Below are 23,099 nucleotides of genomic sequence, written 5' to 3'. Positions count from 1 at the left end.
AAAATTTTTAGAAAAATGCATAAAACAGTGTTCTGTTTAAAAAATTATATCTTTTCCAAGAAAAACCAAAAAGTAAAAACAATATTGTTTAAGAAAAAGAAAAGCATGAGCTTTAAGAAAAAAATTATTTCATAATCGTTGATTGCAAAAAGTATCATTATTTCAATGAAGTTGGAAGTATTATTGCAACAAAAGTAAAACAATGTTTTATTAAAAAAAAATCATCTCTATGAAAAAAAACCAAAAAACAAATATTGATTTAGAAAGATAAAATATGAATTTCAAAAAAAAAGTCTTCACATACTTATGGAATTTTAATATTGAAAAATGACTCTAAAAAATGACAATCCAAATTTTGAACCTATAAAATTTGAACATAATTTTGATTGTCATTAGAGTCATTTTTCAATATTAAAGTTTCCGTAAGTATGTGGAGGTGGCTCACTGGAATGAATTAGTTTGTAGGTATTGCAATTATAAAATTAATTTGTCTCTGAGGATGGCTCGAAAATGAGATGAAATATGTAAATGGGTTATTTAAAGGACTTTTGTATTCATATTGTTTTGCGCAACAATTATCACATCTGACTCCTGTTGCTCTATTTTATCTATTTTCTTTTATCTATTTTCTTAATTAGTAAGGAGTCTTAGAATTAACTTATATTTAAATATTATAATGAAAAGTGCCTCGATTGAAATCATACTTTTTGAATTCAATTATTTCCGTTTAAAACAGAAAGCACAAACTCTTGCATAACATATAATACGTAATACATAAGAAAATATACCAATAACGTTCTTCATTTCTTTCCTTTTCATAAAATAAAAAACTCTGATTGGCTGAATTTTTTATAGGCCTTCTATAATAAATCATTAGAGCTGCCACAGACAAAATTTCTGCAACAGTAATCTTAAGATGTGAACTTATCCATAAGCAGTAAATTTATCCATAAGATGAGTTTCAATCGGTTAAAATTTATCTAATTGCGAGATTATGGATAAATTTACTGTTATTTCCATTTTCTTTAGATTACGTAACCTAAAGCAATATCCTGATTGGCTCATCGGTTTAAGTTTACGTCTTAAGGTAAAATTTCATGGTGTCGCTTATCGCAGCGATAAATGATCACGTGACTGAATTCTCTCTCAATTTGTCCACTTTCTTATCGCCAGCGACACTTGAAAAGTTGGATTAATCCAGCGACATCTTAGACTGGGTTCATACCTTGATGGAAAAACGGAAACCAATCAGAATTCACAGAAAGAAGCAAATAGCGAAATTTACCACCTACTATTACTGCGAGTTCTGATTGGCTTCCGTTTTTCCGCTTTCCGCTTTTCCATCAAATTGTGAGGGTAGAGTCCCATAAGGCAAATTTGCCGTGTAATCAATCAGTAATCAGTAAGACACGAAACCACAATAGCGCGATTGGTTACGCGTTTACACCATAAATACACCTCGTGGGACTCTAGCCTGAATCCGGCCTTACGCAATGATTTAAACATGGAACAGCAGGATAAATATAATATAAATATAATAAAGGTATAAGGTGCGTCATCTTTGTGATCCATTTTTTTCAAATAAAATGAAAACACCTAATTTTTTTGAGCTCTAGTGGCAAAAAACATTTATTTCAATCTATGGAAAGTTGTTTTGTTCATATATTAAAAATAATATCTCATAAATGTTTGCTTTTAACTTGGATGCAAACGTGGATTCGACGAGTATTTTTCGACGTTTTCCATCATTTTTTGGAGTATATCGACCGGTATTTTGGCTACTTCTTGGCGTATATTAGTTTTAAGAGCACGGAGGGACTCCGATTTGTTGGCATAAACCTTGGATTTGAGATATCACAAAAAAAGTCCCATCAAATCTAATGAACGTGATGTCCACTTAAAATCATCATTTTTCAATATGATGCGATTTGTCAAGAATTTCCTCAACAAATTCATTAGCATTATTCGTTTTGTCTCTTGGGAGCTGCTCGAGGTCGCTTCAAATAAACCCAGCGGGAACGAAACATCTGGTATTCTTACATTATGATTAAAATTATCATTACTACGTTGAAGAATATTATTTTCAAATAATGAGAAATCTTTATGACCTCTTTATGATCAAAAAATGATTGTTCTGGTACAGAAAAAGTGATTGGGCAGTACTTTTTCGAAAATAGTCGCAATCAGCTATTAACGATCAATGGTAAACCATGATATTATTGGAATCATGATACGCGATTATGGCTACAGAACACGATTCAGCAGAACACAACAGTTTTGCATGTTTATGATTCTCTGTGATAGGACCATTTTTTTTAATCTAAAAGCATAATCCAATCAGTGCGAAGAAAACTTCCAACAGTTGCAAAATAAACATTCTGCTGATTCCGCAGCCTATTTTCTATCATTGTTAAAAGAAAATAGAATGGAAAGCTACTTTCAATAAGACACTACAGCACGTAACAATAGTATTATTCGTTTTGTTTCCGGGAGCTCAGGATCGCTCCGAATGAACTTAATGTATTTGAAATGTAGAATTCACATCACGTACAATATCTGGGGATCAATTCTGTATCTTGAAACAAGGTGAAAATTACAAAAGTGAACAAATTTACTAAATTTTGACCAATGAAATTATCAGGGGATCAATTCTGGGAGTCGATTCTGTTTCTTCAAACAAGGTAAAAGTTACAAAATTTATAATCGATCCTTTGTGAATTTTGAAAGAAGGTGAAAATTACAAAAGTGAGCAAGGTTACTAGATATTGATCAATTAAATTATGAATACTCTAGTGAATTTGCTTACTTTTGTAATTTTCACTTCATTTGAAGATACATAATCGACCCTCTGACATCGTTATGATCTATCGTTTATATCGTTTCGTCTGTAACAGGGAATCTCAACTGTAGTAGATTGGTCCTTACATTCTGATCTGATTTAAACTCTCGATGGAAACTAGGCCATAGGTGCGTGAGAGATTGCTGTAATATAAAGACATGCAATGTGCGGCGCCCAACGTGACCTCTGGTGCAAAATAAACGTTCTGCTGAACGCAGCTCATGTATGTGCGAATAGTACGAATTGCGACGTGTTGTTGATCGACCTAACCTTGATTTCGCTGAATTTTTTGCACGCATCTAGATAGAGAAAGAAATTTCGAATTCTCAAAGCTGTGTATAATTCTTTGAGAAATCTGGTAAAATAATATAAATAATATTGAAAAAACTTAAAACTGAAAATTGTAAATGTGTTAATAATTTCTATAAATAAAATTATGCATTCCGCATTTTTAGCAAAAAAAAAGATATACTTACGCATGACGAAAGTCAAGACGTTGCTAAGAAAACGTATCTAGAATCTAGAACGAAATAGCGTTTCATGAATGACCGGCTAATTGAATGCATTGTCTAGAAGTTCTCAAGACGGTGTTATCAAAAATCAAGAAAATGTTTAAGAAGTATGTGCTGTTTATTATAAAAGTATAAAAGGATAATATTTTGAGCAATACGATGTATTTAGGATGGTTCTTTAGTAAATCGAGTTACCATAGAAATATCTAATTTTTTAATATAATGAAGTTGAAGTACCGAAATTGACCTGTGTAAAATTTTACTGTAGGTTAATGATGAAATAAGAGAAAAAAATTGTTGAAAATATAATCTTTCATGTATAATATAGTGACAGATAAGGCTCGCAGACACTTCGACTAACTGCACACAAATCTTACCATAGACTTTTCTCCAAAATGAGATTATAATAGTTTAAAAAATTACGATTTTAATGCACAAAAAAGTAATAGTTAACAGCCATTCTGGAAAGATATTTATGTGCATAAACTTACATATAAATTTAACCTCAAAAAATAAACATAATCTCATCTTGTTTTTATTCGATGAAGATGCAGCTTTTGATTTACTTAACGTTCCTATTTCATTAAGATATACACGTCATTTTAATATTTTATCCAAATTATGCAGATATTTGTAATTTTAGATGGATCTTAATAAGGTAGCCTAAATTTTTCGGCACTTTACTAAAGAACCACCTTAAACAATTAAAATTTATATTTTGTGATGAGAAAGTGCCCAACATTTCATTTTTTTTCAAGAATACCACTCTGGTGAAAATTCTTAGAATTTTTCAGAATTTCTCTATAATTTTATAACTTTCTCACATTTTTTATATGAATTGGAACATTTATTTCTCAGAAAATTTATATTTTTTTTCATAATTTTTCATATGTATTATTTATGAAATAAGATTTTTAAGATTTTATGTAAGTATAATTTCTGATGAAATGTTATAAAATCTAAAAAATTTTTTAATATTTTTTAAAAATTATGAGATAAAAAATTTCAAAATATTTCAGAATTCTTCATTTGTATGAAAAATGTTTCCAATTCATATAAAAATTATGAGAAAAATTTTTACCAGGGGCAGTTCTAATAAACATTAAATATTCAAGTTTCCATTATAATTCATGACTTACTGAAATATTCGCTAATTATTTGTATTCAAAATATCACTTAAATCTCAACTCTTAGATTCGACGAAAAGGACAGTGTTTCTGGCGTTCAACAATTGAAGTCGTCTGTACAGAAAGGAATCCGTGCAAAGCTCTTGGAGTTGTATCCTCATCTAGAGAGCCATATAGATGTTATAATACCAAAGAAAGACGCTTTTCGCATTGTGAAATGGTGAGTTATGATGGCATATGTAAGAAATTCATTCGTAATTTAATCATTTTCTTTCCTTGATTAGCCACGATCATATAGAGATCATAGTGAACACAGCAGGAGATCTGTTATTCTTTCGCCAACGTGAGGGCCCATGGATGCCTACTTTGAGATTACTACATAAGTGTGAGCTTTCTCATCGCTTGCTCAAATAAGAAAAAAAAATTTAATTTTTTATTATGATATTTTTTATTATGATACATACATTTTTTCAGATCCATTCTTTCTTCCAATGCAACAAGTAGATAAAGGTGCCATTAGGTTTGTTCTTAGCGGTGCAAATATAATGTGTCCTGGTTTAACGTCAAAGGGTGCAAAGATGATGGCTGTAGATAAAAAAACAGTTGTCGTATCCTTTTAAGCGTAATATAAATCTCAAAAATTGTAATACGATTATTTTATTTTTTCGACAATGAAATACAAATTCTTAACTCAAATTGTAGGCCGTTATGGCTGAAGGCAAGCAACATGCATTAGCTGTTGGAATTACAACATTGTCAACAGAAGACATGTAAGTAAAAAATATTTTCTTAATGTGTGCTTTTAATCTCTCTCTTTCTCTCTCCCATATTTAATTTATAATTTGTAGCATCAAGGTAAATAAAGGAGTAGGCATCGAAAACTGTCATTATTTGAATGATGGACTTTGGCAAATGAAAGCAGTGAAGTGAGACTGATTGAACTGTGAATTCAGGATATAATCAAAGAGCCATTTTGTATACATATGTTCTTTTATTCAATTTTACTTTACCATGTAATCATTTCATATGGAACAATTTCAGGATAATGTTTGTGTCCACAGTGTTATGGATCGTAATAAAATCAAGTTTATTATTATATTTTTATCATATAAATTAAAACGAGTTCTTGCTGGCGCAAGGATATAGAGATAAATATAGATATATCATGTAAACGCGGAAATCTAGAATAGCGTTTGTAAAATAAAAAAAATATTTAAGCAGATCCCGATTTAGCATCTACCTGACCCTCTTGATTTTCTGGCGGACCGGAACGTTCATTTTCACAGTGTCCTGCGGGTGCAGAATACGGAGGATTGTTGGTATCGGGTCCAGGTGTGGGAGCTACGGCAGTTGTGCCTGCGACGTTGGCACCAACGTTATTACTTTCAGGAGCAACTGTATGAGGTGATTGCGGATGATAATGCGGACTGTGTGGACTATGTGGACCGTGGCCATGTGGCCGACTTATCGGATGGGGATACTGTGAATACGGCTGATGATAATATGGATGAGTATATTGTGGATAAGGTTGATGATATGATTGTTGCTGAGAATAGCTATAAGTGGGATGCGGCGGTCTCGGAGCTAAAGGAACGTTTTGCGGTTGTTGTGGGCCTGGTCCGGACTGATACTGCTGACCGTAAGCTTGATTAGGTGGCATCATCTGCGGAGCATGTGGTCCCTGCGGTGGCAAAATCTGCGTGCTCTGAGTTCCTTGCGCACTCTGATGTGGTGGCATCGAATGATTTGGCAACATTCCTTGTTGGTGGGGATTATGTTGAATGGGTACAGTGGGCGTGGACACTGGTGGCATATTTGGCGGAGTCGAATTTGCAGTTGCATTTGCACTCGCAACTACTGCCGCGACTGCAGCCGCTGCCGCGGCTGTGGTAGTCGGTTGAGGCGGCATCACCGTTACCTGTGGCTGTTGTGACTGCGGTTGGGGTTGTGGTGGTTGTTGCTGTTGTTGCGGTTGTTGTTGAGATTGCGGTTGCTGCGGTGGTGGCTGTGGAAGTACTTGATGCTGTTGGGGTGGTGGTGGCGGCGGCTGATGCTGTTGAGGTGGCTGTGGTGGTGGTTGATGCTGCTGTATTGGTGGGAGAGGTTGATGTTGCTGAGATTGATGCTGTTGAGGAGGTGTTGGTTGATGTTGAGGCGGTGGCGGTGGCGGATGTTGTTGCATCGGAGGCGTTTGCGTTTGTTGCTGATGCGGATGTTGTTGAATCGGATTAATTATGTTATTGCAATACATTCCAGAGTTAGTAGGGTGTTGTTGATTGATATTTTGTTGCACTGCTGATGGTGCTTCGATTTTAGTCTCGGTATATGGAGGTGACATTTTCTTATTCATTTCAACATTAGGTTTTTCAGCGTTGCCAGATTTCTTCTCGATCGAATCATTATCAGAGATCTGTACAAATAAGATGATATTAATATTTCTTTATACAATGTGTTAATATTTATGTGAATCTGTGTGTTATTTAGTAGTATCATTACATCAGGTTGGCTTTCGTCATTAAGTGATGCAGGAGTTGGAGTTGGAGTGGAATTTGGAGTAGAGTCGCTAGACGCTGGCCCATCCGAACGATTCTCTTCTGTCCCTTTTAGTCTTTCTCGTCTTAGAGCATCATACTGTCGTTCTACCATTTTGTTAAAAGTTTCTTCATCTACCGCCGGTTTACAATGCTGAAAGAGATAATTATTATTCTCTCTTATATTGCGTTTTCTGCAATATTATTAATCTCTTTAAAAAGATTGTATACCTTTTTCAATTCTTCTTGAAATATTTCACTAGTTTCTATGAATTTACGTTTCTTTGCCTCAAATTTCTCTTCAATTTGTTGCAATTCGGCTTCAAGTTTTTTCTGGAAATATTCAAAATATTTCGATACATTCAATTAGATATTAATTATTATAAAACATATTACTACATTAATTACCTGATGCATAGTCAAGGATTGTACTTGGCGACGTAAAACTTGCATTCTTTGAGTGGTGACTACAGAGCGAACATCAGGGACAACTGTGTCGCTAAAAATCTCATTAATGAGTCGATGATTTCTTGTATAACGTGAATAAGCCACATGTTTCACAGAATATCCATCATCTTGATCTATTAATTAAAATGAGTACTATTGTAATAGATATGCATTAAACATTTATAATCACTATTACTTATATACCATCATCATCTTCAGCTGGTAAAATATCAATTCTTCTATCCTGAGCTGCTTGACTTTTGCTACTGCCTGATGAACGTTCGTGACTCTCTCGATCATCATTATTTTGTTGTGCAGCACACAATGCTGCGTTAAATACAAAGACATGTTATAAAGTTATTTAACCATTATAGATTTTACTACGAGTTTTAAATCAATATTTGTTATATTTACCAGATTTGCCACGATTTTTAGCTGCAATATAAGCTAGATATGCAGGTGAATTGTGATAAGTTTTCAAACTTTTTTCATATTCCACCTATGTTAAATAATGTATGATGAATTGAGTAACTTTTAGAATTATATAAAAATATAATAGAATTTGCATAAAAATGTAATAGCATTTTGTGCACCTTCTCAGCTTCGTATTCCTCAATGAACTCTGTCTTATCCTCCTCTGGCAAATCTCTCCACATTTGCCCAATAATCTTACCAATCTCCCATAGCTTTAACTCAGGATTCTGAGCTTTAACCTGATCCCATACCTTTCTGCTGTACCTCATGTATGGCATAAGAGGTTTTTCTGGTGGCTTGGGTGGTTTTGGCATACGAGAGTCAGCCTAATTATAAATATTATCAGACTTTATAAATAATAAATCTTTTTAATAATGTAAATTATACTGATATATTTTGTATAATCTATCACAGAGTATGTATATATTTTTAAATTTTGTATAAAATAAAATACATACATTAGTGTTCTTTCCAACTTTCTGGGGCGTAAATCCTGGATGACTATGGGGAGTTTGTATAAATGGACTCTGCGCATCTTTCTAAACATAAACAAATTGCCTCAATTAAATTCAAGACTCATACAAGAATATTTTATTATAAGTTTGTCTACTTACACTATTTGTTGAACTGCTCGAACTTCCACCAGATGCTCTCATACGTTCTACAAATATACAGTTTAAATGCTTCAAAATTAAACTGTCAATTCCAAATCGGGAAGAGAACAAAAATTGAAATTCAACTTACGGTTGGAAGCTACGATGTTCGAGGTAGCCATCGCGACTTGCTTGTAATTCGCTGGCAATGCCATTTTGTATTACGACACTTGAATAGGGAAAAAAAACTTTCACTGGGGAAACAGAGCAAAGATCTCTGTGAAGTATTCCTGATGTTGACGCTGTCGTGAGTAGCACTCGCTCTCGGAAACGTTTAGAGGTGATACTCGCGATTAAAGTTACGGTAAGACCGACCGATTGGCGTCGCGACCATTGATGATGCACACCATGAAGCCTTTGGGTTGGGAATAAGCTTTCGAGAAATTCCCAGATAGCCTCAAGTCAATAATTTGCAACGAGACTGAACGAGACGCGCGAATATCCCGACACACCTCCAAGAGATTTCGCGGGAACTCGTGGAAAAAAAGAAAGAACAAGCGTTTTTTGTAGACGTCTCGTTTTTCTTCAATTTCTTGTACCTTGCATTCGCGAAATTCACCAGAGTCGCCCTCTATTAGAGCTAGAAACAGAATCTTGAGAGCAGTGAGAGCGGCCATGCCCAGGATTTAAAGCCTGTTCTTTAGCTAAATTTTTGTACCAGTTCATTTTTCTTCCTTTTCTCTCCAGGACAAAAAAAAAGAGGAAGAAAAATGAACTGGTGCAAAAGTTCAGTTAAAAAGAACAGACCTTTTATTTTGAAATGCTTCTTTGCCCACAAAATGTGGATATTAATAACTATATAACCAGTGTTTATGATCTCGTCGATAATGTCCACAATTTTTGGTTCTATTCTACACTATGTCCATTTATCGATATCCATTTATCGACACTACGATTTTATCAACGCAGTATTGAAAACAGTGTGATACATAGTTCATATAAATTAATAAAATTGATGTTGATGCCGCTAATGCATGGCGTCTTCCGAGGTTCTAACAATCCGACTATCCGATCGAGCGTTTATGCGAAAAATGCCGGGATGGTCTTTCAAGTTTCTCTCTGCTTTTGCAAAATCAGAAATAATTGTATTTATATAGGTATGTAATAATTGTTAATATAGATTTGTTAGAAATCTTTTTTCATGAATGTTATTTATTAATCTTAGAAAAAAATCAACATGATTGATATAGGAATATATAATATAAATAATGTAATTCAAATGTGTAAATATGAGAATAATATAGAAATCCTTTTTTGATGTCTACCAAAGATCGAAAGTTGTATTATGTAAATTAGCACATCGTTGTAGATCTTTTGGATGCTTAATTTTGCTATATAACGCTATAATTTAAACTTTGCAATATATATCTTTAAAATTGTTTATAAAATATTTATTTAAAATCATTAAATTATTTATTTTTAAAATATATCCCTGACATACTAATTCTAAAAATATTGAAGGACACAAAACATGGATTGTGTATTTATGCTGAATCAGATTAAAATCCAATAGAGTAGAATTTAAAAAAAAATATCCTTTGTTTTTATTTAGGGGCTTTGAAAATCCGAGCTTCATGAAGAATGTAAGTTTCATAATTTGATAAAGTAACTTTATTAAATTTGTACAATATCTTTCTGCAGCTGTTTTGCGTAGGCAGTGCTTCAAATGATTACGCGATCTGCTAAAAAAAGATTCTTGCTTCTCTGTTTCATCTAAGATTTATTCTTATAATGTCGTCTATCCGAAGAATGTATCTTCCTAATCATATTCTGATTGTCAGTATGTATCATACAAGAGATATATTCAATTTGTATACAATATGTCATAGATTGGTTTCGGTAGGTAATGATTGCACAATGCCTGTATTCTTTCACTACGCGTTACAGGTGTGTACCGCCGCATCGGGAAAGTCTTTACTACAGCATCCATTAGAGTTCTCGTGACAGCTGTTAAATCAGCTTCTGGTCCCTGCGTATACTTTTCCAGAGCCAGCATTTCTGCCTGAAATAGCTCTTGACCATATTCTTTGCGAGTTTGAGGATCCAGTTGAGTCCACATGTCTCTGGCTTGCTCGAGCAGCGCAGTATTATCCTTCAGCCATGCATTACCAGAGACATATTCTCCGGTCTCGACAATTACAACGTCGACACCCCATCTCCGCATCTCCAGTCTTAGGCATGATCCCCAAGCTTCTACAGCGGCCTAAGATATATTTATAATCTTCTATTGATCTACTCAAGCTTTATTAATGTCCTTCCAGTCTTATGATTATATATACAAATAGACAAGCCACGCTTAATTATGCGCATGACAAAGAGGATTTACCTTAAGGGCACAATAAATGCCTCGGACGGGACTTGGTATCCGTGCCAGAAGGCTACTAATAAGAACGATTCGGCCCTTTGATCTCCTAACCAGAGGAAGAAATACCTGTTACAAAGAAAGAAAAGAGAATATTGCGCGTTCTGACATTTTTGTAATATTTTACAGTACCTGTGTTAAACGCGCTAGGCCAATGAAATTGATGTCTATGCTTCGCTTGAGAACAGATGGGGGCACCCACTCGCATTCCCCGAGAGTCACCCAAGCAGCAGCATGCACGAGTGCCCACAATCCTGAAATAACGTAGCAACGATGACGTAGAAGTAATCCGTTACACCGATAATCTCAGGAAGCTTTAAGAGATAGGGCGATATACCAGGAGCTCCGTCAGGCAAGTTTTCGTTGACGTAAAGGAAAGTCGAATGTATATCACGTTCGCTGGTAATATCTAGTTGTAACACGTGCAATCTTCCAGACGCGTGGTCTTTTAACTTCTGCATGATATCTTCATTCTCGACTTTATTATTGAATCCAGCAAATACAGTGAAGCCCTTAAAAAAAGAGAAAGAGAGATCACAGATATTTTTTAAATTATTCAATTGTCATACGAGCATATATGTTTTCACATATAATTACCAAATCATCTAGCTGTTTAACTAAAGCGTATCCAACCCGCGAATCGCAACCTGTGATTAATATTGCCTTTCCTGCTGCAGTAACCTGTTGCATCAAGTAGACTATTAGGAAAATATAGTGTTTATAATTTATTGAATCATGAACTGATGTAATGAAGCTTTATAATGCTTTTGATAATCCATTGAAAGCCATTGATCGGGCGATGACGATCTCAAAGTCCTTTGTAAAAAAAAAAAAGAGAGAACGTATGAAGCAGGAAGTATGGTAGGTAGTGATAACAGGTGCATTATGCAACGTTTGTTAAAAAAGGTCAAAGGTCTTAATCAGGCCTAGTGTAAAATTCTATGAGAATTCCAATATAGAGGGCCTTTGAACTTTCAAATGTTCAAGCATATGACATTATAAAAGGTTGAGAAGGACATATGATTTTCATTATAGGAGTGCGATATGTATTTTAATGTAATTTTGAAGGTCAAAAAGGTTTACAATTTTTTATGTAGTTGTAGTAAAAAGTTTTATATAAAATTATTGGGAAAAAAATGAATAATGTATTGAAGATTTGCATTATACAATGCAAATAGCTTACCTTTAGATTATGATAGAACAATGTGGATCCTACGGATATGACCAATAGCAACAAAAAGAGAACAAAGCTAGATGTCTGTGAGATCCCAAAGGTGTTTAATATAGTTGCCAGGATGACTGCAATTGCATGTGAAAATGCAATAGGTAATAGACACCTCTCTGCTAATTCCCATGTTTGACTGTCGTCGGCCTCTTTGCTTCCATTTGACGGCATTCTTGATTCAGATTTTCTATCAAAATTTTAACAAAACGTAATTGACTCCATTCGAATAAATTGATGTTGCTCACTGAGGAACCCTAACTGGGCTATGCCTGAGCTAACTTTAAACTTAAAACAGTATCTAGTCTCATTGACATCTAAATATAACTACAGTGCTGTGCCTTAAATTTAAAACTTCTAGCGGATTGAAATATTTGAGAATCGAATTTATAGTCTTAATAATTAATATTAAATTCTGCATTTCTTTGTAACATTAAATAATAAATAACAATAATGCAAGAATATATATATTACAATATATATATTACAACAAAATTTAAATAGAATTTGTATATATGATAATTAAATTAATTTAGATTAATGATTTAAAAATATAGAACATATATACAATGTTATATATAAAATTTAATTTATCATTGTAATGAATTTTAATTATTCTGTTTAATTATTCTGTATATGTATACCATAATTATTAAAATAATAAAAAGTACATAAAATTTTCTATTGTATATTAAATCATTGTTCTTTGATAACATGACACGTGTAATTTTTATATTATAATTTCAAAATAGTGCAAAATAGTGAGAAGTTTTATATCTATCTGTTCATTTTTTAAATAAAATTACAAATATCCGTTCCGATTTCGTATATATTTATCTGAACAATATATCTGGATATCGCAGATTCGCAAAATTATTTTTATTTTTAATCTCCTTTAATTTTCAAAGAAGTGGATCGATTGACACGTGTCGTGAATTATCTCATCAATCTGTGCATTTTGCATCGGCCCTCTTTGGTGACGGTCGTGCCGGAGTATTTTTGTAAATTTCTCGTCGGCGCTGATAAAAAATGAGCGCGGCTGCGAATAGAGTGGGGTAGATTATTGATTTCCGTGTAGGGGTGCTACAGCAGAGGGTTGGATGGATAGGCAGAAGTGGGTGGGGTAGATGCTGTGTCGGGGTGTCTCTCGTTTCGCGCGTATATACCTGCGAGAGAGTCTACAGGGGGTATAAATAGAAGGGGTAGTTGCACCGTTGACCCAGTGTTGGGTTGACACACGGTCAGTTCAGTCACTCAAGGCATCATATACACATCACTCTCTTTCTTTCTATCTTTGTCGCGTCGCATAATCGCCGTTGTCTCCACCTTCTATTCATTTTTTTTTATCCGCGTGAATTGTTGAAGGAGAGAAAAAGGAGAGGTCTTGCTCAAGTCTTTGTTAATTCTTCAAGTCAATCCAACGCAATCCTGAGCACTGCCCTTTCATACCTGTTTGCTTCTTTCGAGCGATACAATTTTTTATCCGGGGAATCATCAGCGGACAGCGATACAACTTCAATCTGGGGCATAATCGTCAAGAAAAGCTATTCTTCGACGCTGAAAAAATAAGAAACAGCGCTTGTACACACCGTGTTCGTCGTAATTGTGTTCGTTACATTTTTCACGCGTAAGGGCGTATTCCTTTCTCTGTCATCATCGAATGCATAGGTCACTCGAATTTCCCCGACACATCGTCAAGACACGGACCAACTAATGTGCAACGAGAATCAGGCCTTAGCAGCAGTCAATTCTCTTCAAGAGAATAAATCCTTTCTGACTTAGACAATTGTTGCTTAATTATCTTTGGGCGTCGGGGATTCCCAATATCGTGAGACCGAACAGAATTAATCATCAACGATTAGCAGAGTTAAAATCTGTTCTCGTTCACCGATTGTGCAGAAGAAATATGTCGGAAACAACTGGAGTCACGCAGGGAGTGGGCAATCCTTACAAGATAGTTGATCACACCAGAGAACGAAGAAAGGGTATCACCGCCTCGTCGTTGAAGGAGCTGACTAACGTCGCACGCAATCGACTGGCATTTCCCGTGGATGCGGATCTTACGATCGTACTTGAACAGGATGGTAAGGAAACATTCATGTTACAACATATAGCAATTGTTAGTTTTAATATCTCTTTGATATTGGATGTATATAATAATTTGTTGCAGAACAAATGTGTTGTAAGGATCAATCACTATAATTATTTATATAAGGGATGGACTCTTTTTCACTTTTACATACTGAAATGTTACAGGAACAGAGGTAGACGACGAGGAATATTTTGCCACGTTAGAAAGAAACACAAGCTTGATGGTGCTGCATGGTGATCAAAAATGGGCTGCTGTAGGCAGCAGCAAGACAGCGTCTCGTTGCATCGTTGTGGATAATGTGGATAACGCCGAAGGTGGTTCAAAAGTCGACAAGATTCGACGACGGCGAACGCTCATTGAACCCCTGGTCTCGTCGTTGCACAGCGACCCGTCGCATATCTCACTCCTAGGAGGAACCGAGTTGGAAACACTCAGTGATATGGACCCTGATAGTTTAGGCGACATAGTGCCTGACAGGTAAGCAATAGACAATCAGAGTGACTTTGATTAATATGATCAACTTAATATGATTAATTCGATCAACTTTCTAACTATACAATTCTTCAAATGTCAATCAACAAAAAATAACAAAAACAATAAATGAAGAATCATTAATCATTAAAATTGAAAATTATTGATAATTTTATTCATCTTAACAAAGTACTACTTGTTAATTAATAGTTAATAGTAAGTTAATTAGAGCTTAAATTATTCACCTCTGTTATTCAAAGATAATATACTTTCTATATTATCATCAAAATATTTCTATTACCTTATGATATTTGATCAAGTAATTGTCTTAGGACATCATCATTAATTTCTCTGTTCCAATCTTGTTACAGACTCTTCCTCGAGCAGCTGAAGGAAGCTTCAGGTAGATTCTTAGTGGAAAAACGGCAAGCGCAGGAATCCATGGCTCTCCTCCAGATGTACGCGAGCGGTGGTGAGATGGAGCGAGCGTAGGCCATGTGGGGGGTGGGCGCCCTCACATTAGCAAATATGTATAGAGTGCGGCGTCGCATATTCTATAAAGGTCGTCAACTACAACAAACTCTGATCCTATTCTGGAATTGAGCCCATCGCTATTTACACAAACTGAGAATAATTGAGACAAGCATTAGTCGCTCAAGCTGAACGCAGCTGTGTCAGTGAGGAGAATCTTATATTATTTCTCGCGTACGCGAAGAACACGAAGAAACGCAGAGACAAAGACATTGTACAGAGACACGAAACACAAGTAGTTTACGTTCGCCCAATAATTTACTACCGTAACATCAATAATAATAATAATAATAATAATAATAAAAAATGATAATAGTAATAGATTTCGCATCTTAGAGGAAATAGTAACTCTAAGTTTTTTGTAGAATTTTTTTAATCTATATACATACGAGATTCAGTGGCACAACTATGCTTTGGCAATACTTTCCATCCTTAGTGAGCGTACGGAATTGCTTTAATATAACATCCAAGAGAGATTACCTTGCTATACCGGCAGAAATTTACCCGCGCAATTTAGCTGCTAATTTGAATAATACATAAGAAAGAAAGCCAAGCCGCGCGTAAGTAACACATTTCAGAATGGATATTCCCGTCGCAATATTGCCATATCAAGTCTTAGCGAAACGGGTTTTGTTTATGGGATTTTTGTACTTAGATACGTCATACTGAAATTTGGTTCAACGAAGATCGATGGAATATTTAAGACTGAATTTATAGAGAAAACGAAAACCACCACCATTGATATCACCAATTCATTGTACACTAACATTAGCGACATAATAGCAAAAAAAGTCGATATCAACCCTTTGATACCAAGTAAAATTGTGCTATTTGATAAAAAAAAAAAGAAAAAGAACACGTGGTAATCTGCAAAGAAAGAACATAAGTGTTTCTGACAAGACTATGCATACACACTAGGTATTAAATATTATTCTAATTTTATTTATGATTATATAATCAATAATTCAAACGAGCGATGCCATATTTACATTCATGTATTCTTTGAAAATCACAAAATCAAAATATATACATTTACTATAAATTTTTTAAAACTGTAACGAAAGTGTATGTCTACTCTCCGCAGAAATGCTCTATATCAATATCGTGACGTTCTTTAATATACATATATATATATATATATATATATATATACATATATCGTAATATATATAATTATCACCAGTCTCTTGCGCACTATAATCGCATTATACATATTTGTATTAGAATTTGTGCCACCACTCTGATTGAAATTTACGAAATGGTAGGCAAGACAATAGCCAGTATTGAACTATTTGCTATCTCACTGTATGATCAAATGTATCGTTAAATATCAGGCGCAACATTTTGTTCCACAGATCGATCTTAGGATATTAGTTTATAATAAATTGATGTGATTGATATTCTCGAGACAAACGAGACAACGCGTTGGAAAGTATAAAAAGGACGCATTAAATAGTACTGCCAGTTAAAGGGAAGATCGATTAATGCTCAACAATGTCCCAGATCTCAAAGAGGAAAGCGCATTTTTTTTTAATGCCGGCATCTAATGCACGGTACCATGACATTATATACTAACAAGGGACGTCACACAACTGTCTGGTACCGATTTGATTCTCCGTGAAATATGTTGTTAAACACAAAAATCTAAAGGATACGTATTTTTTATACGTGCGTCAACTCAAAAAAACTATATTTCCATTTCGAGCCGAATACCATCGGAAGTATAAAAGATGAAAAAAAATGTTTTAAACAAAAAAGTTGTGAAAAAAATTAAATTTTTAATTTTTTTGTTAATAATTGTTAAACAAAAAAATTAAAATTTTTTTTCTTCACAGCATTGAAATACTTTAAAATCGTACAACTTTTGTTAAAAAAATTTTTTCCATTTTTTTATATTTCCAGCATTCGGTTCAAAATAGAAATATCGTTTTTTTTTTCAAAGGAGTGTTTCACTCTTTAAACATGAGTTAGCGCACACATAAAAAAAATGTGTCTCTTAGATTTTAATGACATATTTCACGGAAAATCAAATCTGTACCGGACAGTTGTGTGATGTCTCTTGTAAGCACATACCTGTTACTCATTGCTACATGTATATCTTAAGAATAGAAATGCACTTAATAAAAATTAAATTTTAACGGAATGCAAGAAGTTGTCGTCTATGAGTTGATGTAGAGCGTCGGAGGCATCCTTCACCCGACCGGATGCATTGCGTAATTGACACACAGCCTCTTGTAACACCAATTCACTTCTCAGCAATTGTCGGTTAATAGCTGACAATTCTTGTACGCTGGTTGTGATTGCGCCCTCGGTCATTTGCAGAATGTCTCTATCCAAGATTTCATTGCATTCGTCTGTTTAACATATGTCAATTTAAATGATGTTCAAAATTAATAAGCGATACGTATATACATATATCGATTTTATGTTTTAAAATATAATTTAATGTCTTTCATAAATGCTGTTTTATAAGAACTTATAAGAAAATTCTTTGTACAATATAACTTATAGATAAACATTGTAATTATGCGAATGTAACTGTGTAGTAAATCGAAATTGATTTAGAGATACGAATTGGAAAATAAGTTATCGATATTCCACACATGAACAATCTCATAATACTGTTTAGCTATAGTTACGCACATTGTACTGCTGTAATATTAATAAACGAATGTTAACAAAAATAAAATTTGTATTTTGTAAACATTTTATTCAATAAGCTTGCAATATTTGATATTTTAATGAATAGAAAATATATAATTAGGAAATATGAATTATAAGTAGATATTAAATCACTTACATAACTTTTTATGAAGTAAACTATTATACTTGATAGAATTTTTTTTAGATCTTGGTATTTTAAGATCTGTGTAAAGAGGACATGCCATGGCATCTATCGCTCCACTAATACTACTTAAACTTGTTAAATCTGTGAATAAAAATTGAATGTTAATTAGTTCCTTATAAATTTAAAAAGAGTCAATAAAAGTTACCATCATCAGATTCTGGAGCTTCGCCTGAGATAATGGTACCGCAATATGTGGATGGTGTTCGCATTGTAGGGAATCCTAGGCCCTGCATGTAATAAAATTTGTAGACAATACACTTTTCATGTTATGTATTAAATTAAAAACTTTTAGTATAAAATATAATATGTATATAGGTATATAGGTATATAGGTATATGTGTATAATATGTATAATATGTATAATATGTATATAGGTATATATGTATACATGTTACATACAGTGACAATGTTTGATGCATCATCGTCAGACTCTGGAGCTTCTCCAGAAACAACTACAGCTTTTAAATCCATTTTTTTTTAAATGTGATGTTTGTAATCAAATTTTCATAACACTGCAAATAAAAAATATATACATTAATACACAAGTATGATAAAAGAAATTAAAGATATTATAAGAAGTAATTATCTTTCAATTCATATATTTGTTGTATATTTATATTAATATAATTTGAAAGATTTTCTTTCTATTTATCTTTAAAATTTATGTAACGACATTTAATTCACATACATACAATTAATTAACTACCAATATACTATCAATTTGAGGTTAGTTACATTATTATATAAAAACATACACAATTTGTAAATTGTTATTTTTAACTGTCTCAATAAGAAAACAATACACTTAATTTAAGACAACACGATTTTTTATTTTTCAAGTCTGTTTATAATTTGTTCTGAAAAATACTATTACAATTTTTTGTGCAACATCACTGAACTAATCAAAGACTGCCAAAGACTTTCGGATATGAACATCTTTTAATACGAACGATAACATTATTGTGTACATTTTTAACGTGACATTTGCATTTAGCAAATAGAATATAATTATTAAAAAAAATAATTATATTCTATTATAATTAATATTAAATATGAATAATATAACATATAACCCTATATATTAACCCTAGCAGGCCACTCGTGGATTTAACGTTACCCTATGCGATTTTTTATATTGCTGTAACTTTTTTATAATATAATTTGAAGATCCGAATTGAGAGGTAGAAAAAAACTTTAATTATCCATAGATATAATAAGCCTATAAGGATTTTTTTGCGCTATTCTTACGTGAGAATGCACGAAAGTTCAAAGAGAGTGCTTGGGACTTACACGTGACTAACTTGTAAGTTTTGGCATTCTGGGTATTCCTTCATTTTTTATTAAATATATGTTTCGAATAGTATAAAAGTAAGTACACATAATGTAGAATTAAAAAGAATTATATTTCAATATAATAAATAGTAGAAATTTTATAATTTCTGTCAATTTTCGAAGAACGACGTTCGGTCGGAACGAATTTATTGCTTTAGAACATCATCCTCTAAACTAAACCCTAATAAACTTAATTATACAGTACTACAATAATATTTATACACGTATAATCCTTTACCTACCATTTTTATATTGTTTAAATAATAAAATTTTATTTATTGATTGTAAACTTATAATATGTATAGATTTTTCAAAAATGTTCAAATATTTATACTTTTTTGAGCGATTCATATCATACTATTTTTTTTTTGTTAGTCCAAAGAATCAACTAAAGAAATCGTACGGGTTTTTGCTTGAACATTAAATTTAAAAGTTTGGGAAATTTTTATCCAAAATAGTCATTTTTTGTGAATTTTTCCAATAAAATTTCTTTGAAGCATTGTAATTAATTGAAAATAAAATATTATTTATTTGATTCATATTTATCTGTCTTCGTCTGATTTCGAAGTATAAATTTCACACGTTTTGAAAAATACGTATTCAGTTTAGAGATATAGCGTGAAAAAGTCGCAGGGTTTCACATACTCTGGTGTGAGACTGGGAAGATAACTAAAAATAACAATGGTCTACTAGGATTAATATATGTGTATATGTAATATATATTAAAAATAATTGATATTTGAATATTTTGAATATGAGACTGAATATCAAATTGTTTTATATTTTATTACATATTTTATTTTATTATTGAAAAAAGTCTTATTTACTTTTTATTTTACATTTAAATATACTCTTAATTCATCACATTAGAAAATAAAATTTAAATAAAGGAGACATTAATAATATCAAGAATATTACAGTTAATAGTTTAGATAACATCAAGAACATTACAGTTTTTCTTAATATATAAAAAAATTATATTATCCACGAAGAATATCTAATTCCTCAGGTGTGACGTGCATTCTTAATTCTTTTTCGCGAATTAGATCTTGAATTTGTGTGAGAAGTTGAGGCGCTACTTCAGCTGCATCTATGTAAATACTTCTTGCCCATGGACATTGAGTAACGCTTTCATGATAAATCTCTTCTCCTTTTTTTTCGCACAAATTATGCTCGCGCAGAAGGAGCATATACAGTCTCCACAGCAATGGACAACATCGTGTCGACGATATCCTGAAAATAATTTTGTATATTTTATACATTATAATATTTATGCATTTAAGTTCATCTTAAAAGATTTAATTATATTATACCTGGAGAGTGTTAGATGAAAAGATAATAACTTATTCAGTGCGGCATTCATTGCATCATGATGATTAAGTTTCATTAGAAGACCAATACGTCTACGAACAGCCAGACACATTGCCATGGCTCGCCACAATTCAATCTCGGTGCTTCTACTATTGAATCTCCAAGTTGGTAATTCACTCTGAAATGATAATTATTTTATAATTCTGTTATCGATTTATAGAAACGTCCTATAGCAGTTGTTACAATTTCATTATATTATTAATGTAATATAATGCTTTTTACTTCTATTCCAGCAAATACAGATAAAGCGTAAAAGTTATTCGGATATGTATTTAAAGTTTTGCTTAGGGTTTCTTTTAACACAGCCTGCATACTCTGAGTCCGCTCGTAATGTAATTGCAGAATTGCAATTTGACTTTCGTACAATATTTCCTGCAATGATTAAAAAATTTTTTGTAATTTTTTTACAATACAATTGTTTAATTTCAATTTATTTATTAATAATATTTAATTGTTCGCAGAATATTAAATTAGTACCTGTAAGTAAGGATAATTCTTGGAATGATCAATGCAGTTCCTCAATGTGTTGATAACAGTTTGGATATTACCATCTTTAATATATAGAAAGTACGCATAACATACGATAGCATCACATTCTAAGTTCGATAGAAATAAAGTATCTTTTTCTTGTTCATTGAAAGGGACTTGCAGAAAATTTTGTACACACGAATGTAAATATGCTTCAATCAAAGATTCTTGATTTTCATTTTTGTTAGGTATCATTTGACTAAAGACTTGTAGTATCCAGGATCTGTGTGATTCGTTGTACGTCCTAATATCAAGCAAGATCTCGATGAATGTTCTGTATACATTAAAAAGCGCTGCTCTTTCACACATATTGATAATCGCAGATGGGCATGTCCCTTGAGATTGAATAGCGGTTTCAAGAATGTTCATACAGTTGCTGAATCTGCCCATTTCTAGTTCTATTAAAGCATACTCTTTATAGAAATACAAGTTATTTCTGTTTTCATCCTTTTTTAAAAATTCTTTCAATGTTGCCCTCAATTTTTTTCCTCTGCAACAAAAAAAATTGATTCATGTTGCGGAATAAAACTGTTATAATAAAAACTATTAAAATTTAGGTAAATATGAATTTTACTTATTGTCATGTTTTAAAGATTCATCTTTGCCGAGAGATACTAGTAATCTTTCTAATCGCAACCACCAGACATATATACTTGTTCGTTGTAACAAAGGTAGATTTTCCGCGATCGTATGAAATATTTTGCGTACAAAATCTAAATATGGTTCCTGTGCTGGATGAAACTTGAGATATTGAGGACCTGATGTTAAACGTCCTTCGAGAATGTCCTTTAATAATTCTTTCCTTTGATCATGACCAGCCATTTCACCTACCATAGGATACATAAATGGAAGCAATACTTCTAAAGATTCTACTCCCCAATGAAAGTTTGTCAATAATAATTCCTGTAAAAAATATAAAGTATTTTTTAAATATATTTTTATTGATTTATTCCTACTTCTCTATAATCTCATTTAATAATAATAAGATAATTTTACTTACTTTCATATAGCAATCACGACAAGGTAAAAGTGGTACTTTTAGACATAAAAGAGAATAAACAGCCATTTGAAAGTTTGAATTACGGGAAAGAATTGGATGTACAAAGTCTGCTACATCTTCTGGTAAAATAAATCTTCTAGAATCTCCAATTAATTCTAATTCGTCTCTATTAACGCTAATCCAATGGCAATTCTCTCTCAATGACTCAGTTCTTTGCCATAGTTGATTTAATGGTAATCGTGACATTAATATCATTTCTTCCATTCCAACTGAAAATTAGTGTTATTATTCAATATTATTAATAGTATATATTATCGTTTTAACATTACAAGACTCCCATTAAGTTCTTTTTGGAAAATTAATTATATATTTTATACTTATTGTATATATAATGTATGTATGTATGTACTTATTGTATATATAATGTATGTAGGCATTTTTCACATTTACCTCCTCAATAATTATTATTAAATTATTATGTAATGTCAACATTATGATTTGGCATAAGTAAATAACTTGAAATATTTCCTGCAATTTGAATAATCTATATAGAATAATCTTAACAGAAGTCTTTTGTTGTAACTTACAATATTTAATATACTTACTTAATTTTTTTTCATCTATAGATCCTCGAAAGGATAAACTATTTTTGTTTAAGTTTAGATTCAAATTTAGATTTAAACGTATTGTTTCCCACATTTGTTCCCATAATCCCGTCTGTCTCAGGAAAATCAAGCATCGATACAGCATATCTAGACG

At 32.6% G+C, this 23,099-nt stretch overlaps 6 protein-coding genes across 7 annotated transcripts in view; 2 read left to right on the top strand and 4 right to left on the bottom strand.

Annotated features, from left to right (window-relative positions):
- The first annotated feature begins 3,074 nt into the window (after nt 1-3,074).
- On the top strand, nt 3,075-5,695 carry LOC108689758 (malignant T-cell-amplified sequence 1 homolog). Its single transcript, XM_018196689.1, has 7 exons — nt 3,075-3,197; nt 3,295-3,458; nt 4,546-4,698; nt 4,763-4,863; nt 4,953-5,086; nt 5,181-5,248; nt 5,327-5,695. Exons 2-7 carry the CDS (start codon nt 3,400-3,402, stop codon nt 5,406-5,408), a joined length of 597 nt encoding a protein of 198 aa, XP_018052178.1. The 5' UTR covers nt 3,075-3,197; nt 3,295-3,399; the 3' UTR covers nt 5,409-5,695.
- LOC108689757 (extensin-like) lies at nt 5,638-9,112 on the bottom strand. Its single transcript, XM_018196688.1, has 10 exons — nt 8,675-9,112; nt 8,545-8,591; nt 8,389-8,469; nt 8,050-8,256; nt 7,871-7,955; nt 7,661-7,783; nt 7,418-7,590; nt 7,241-7,342; nt 6,975-7,163; nt 5,638-6,888 (listed from the first exon to the last, which is right to left on the bottom strand). The coding sequence occupies exons 1-10, from the start codon at nt 8,736-8,738 to the stop codon at nt 5,692-5,694; spliced, it is 2,268 nt and encodes a 755-aa protein (XP_018052177.1). The 5' UTR covers nt 8,739-9,112; the 3' UTR covers nt 5,638-5,691.
- A 512-nt stretch (nt 9,113-9,624) lies between these two features.
- LOC108689773 (DNA fragmentation factor subunit alpha-like) lies at nt 9,625-16,231 on the top strand. The gene is made up of 4 exons (XM_018196709.1): nt 9,625-9,680; nt 14,067-14,251; nt 14,424-14,736; nt 15,102-16,231. The coding sequence occupies exons 2-4, from the start codon at nt 14,074-14,076 to the stop codon at nt 15,220-15,222; spliced, it is 612 nt and encodes a 203-aa protein (XP_018052198.1). The 5' UTR covers nt 9,625-9,680; nt 14,067-14,073; the 3' UTR covers nt 15,223-16,231.
- Nucleotides 10,228-12,436, bottom strand: LOC108689772 (D-beta-hydroxybutyrate dehydrogenase, mitochondrial). The gene is made up of 6 exons (XM_018196707.1): nt 12,129-12,436; nt 11,543-11,626; nt 11,283-11,457; nt 11,078-11,199; nt 10,910-11,014; nt 10,228-10,786 (listed from the first exon to the last, which is right to left on the bottom strand). The coding sequence occupies exons 1-6, from the start codon at nt 12,339-12,341 to the stop codon at nt 10,388-10,390; spliced, it is 1,098 nt and encodes a 365-aa protein (XP_018052196.1). The 5' UTR covers nt 12,342-12,436; the 3' UTR covers nt 10,228-10,387.
- Nucleotides 16,232-17,178: 947 nt separating the features above from the next.
- LOC108689767 lies at nt 17,179-19,374 on the bottom strand. 2 transcript variants are annotated; one of them, XM_018196700.1, is made up of 5 exons: nt 19,358-19,374; nt 18,509-18,621; nt 18,255-18,336; nt 18,062-18,190; nt 17,179-17,615 (listed from the first exon to the last, which is right to left on the bottom strand). In XM_018196700.1, the coding sequence occupies exons 2-5, from the start codon at nt 18,578-18,580 to the stop codon at nt 17,389-17,391; spliced, it is 510 nt and encodes a 169-aa protein (XP_018052189.1). In that variant the 5' UTR covers nt 18,581-18,621; nt 19,358-19,374; the 3' UTR covers nt 17,179-17,388. The 2 variants fall into 2 exon arrangements, with proteins under 2 accessions (XP_018052189.1, XP_018052188.1); XM_018196699.1 differs by lacking the exon at nt 19,358-19,374 and adding an exon at nt 18,865-18,929.
- Nucleotides 19,375-20,421: 1,047 nt separating this feature from the next.
- The window catches only part of LOC108689766 (protein NRDE2 homolog), a 4,218-nt gene continuing 1,540 nt past the window's right edge, over nt 20,422-23,099 (bottom strand). The window contains exons 4-10 of the mRNA XM_018196698.1: nt 22,946-23,092; nt 22,341-22,609; nt 21,915-22,243; nt 21,290-21,830; nt 21,035-21,184; nt 20,755-20,930; nt 20,422-20,674 (exon numbers count right to left, since the gene is read on the bottom strand). Coding sequence (XP_018052187.1) covers nt 20,422-20,674; nt 20,755-20,930; nt 21,035-21,184; nt 21,290-21,830; nt 21,915-22,243; nt 22,341-22,609; nt 22,946-23,092 — 1,865 coding nt within the window. The remainder of the gene's footprint in view (nt 20,675-20,754; nt 20,931-21,034; nt 21,185-21,289; nt 21,831-21,914; nt 22,244-22,340; nt 22,610-22,945; nt 23,093-23,099) is intronic.

Source organism: Atta colombica, unplaced genomic scaffold (assembly GCF_001594045.1).
Source record: "Atta colombica isolate Treedump-2 unplaced genomic scaffold, Acol1.0 scaffold276, whole genome shotgun sequence".
Taxonomy (NCBI): domain Eukaryota; kingdom Metazoa; phylum Arthropoda; class Insecta; order Hymenoptera; family Formicidae; genus Atta; species Atta colombica.
This window is presented reverse-complemented; position numbering and strand designations above follow the sequence as displayed.

Excerpts from the sequence above, each read along its gene's own strand:
- LOC108689758 (XM_018196689.1), top strand. The coding sequence starts at position 3,400 with ATGCATTGTCTAGAAGTTCTCAAGACGGTGTTATCAAAAATCAAGAAA. Across the intron at positions 3,459-4,545 it reads ATCAAGAAAATGTTTAAGAA|ATTCGACGAAAAGGACAGTG; the intron begins GTATGTGCTGTT and ends CTCAACTCTTAG. Across the intron at positions 4,864-4,952 it reads TTTGAGATTACTACATAAGT|ATCCATTCTTTCTTCCAATG; the intron begins GTGAGCTTTCTC and ends ACATTTTTTCAG.
- LOC108689757 (XM_018196688.1), bottom strand. The coding sequence starts at position 8,738 with ATGGCATTGCCAGCGAATTACAAGCAAGTCGCGATGGCTACCTCGAAC. Across the intron at positions 8,470-8,544 it reads CGAGCAGTTCAACAAATAGT|AAAGATGCGCAGAGTCCATT; the intron begins GTAAGTAGACAA and ends GTTTATGTTTAG. Across the intron at positions 7,343-7,417 it reads AATCCTTGACTATGCATCAG|AAAAAACTTGAAGCCGAATT; the intron begins GTAATTAATGTA and ends GAATATTTCCAG.
- LOC108689772 (XM_018196707.1), bottom strand. The coding sequence starts at position 12,341 with ATGCCGTCAAATGGAAGCAAAGAGGCCGACGACAGTCAAACATGGGAA. Across the intron at positions 11,458-11,542 it reads TTAAACAGCTAGATGATTTG|GGCTTCACTGTATTTGCTGG; the intron begins GTAATTATATGT and ends TCTTTTTTTAAG. Across the intron at positions 11,200-11,282 it reads CTTGCCTGACGGAGCTCCTG|GATTGTGGGCACTCGTGCAT; the intron begins GTATATCGCCCT and ends ACGTTATTTCAG.
- LOC108689773 (XM_018196709.1), top strand. The coding sequence starts at position 14,074 with ATGTCGGAAACAACTGGAGTCACGCAGGGAGTGGGCAATCCTTACAAG. Across the intron at positions 14,252-14,423 it reads GATCGTACTTGAACAGGATG|GAACAGAGGTAGACGACGAG; the intron begins GTAAGGAAACAT and ends GAAATGTTACAG. Across the intron at positions 14,737-15,101 it reads GGCGACATAGTGCCTGACAG|ACTCTTCCTCGAGCAGCTGA; the intron begins GTAAGCAATAGA and ends ATCTTGTTACAG.
- LOC108689767 (XM_018196700.1), bottom strand. The coding sequence starts at position 18,580 with ATGGATTTAAAAGCTGTAGTTGTTTCTGGAGAAGCTCCAGAGTCTGAC. Across the intron at positions 18,337-18,508 it reads ATGCATCAAACATTGTCACT|GGCCTAGGATTCCCTACAAT; the intron begins GTATGTAACATG and ends TATTACATGCAG. Across the intron at positions 18,191-18,254 it reads AGCTCCAGAATCTGATGATG|ATTTAACAAGTTTAAGTAGT; the intron begins GTAACTTTTATT and ends TTTTATTCACAG.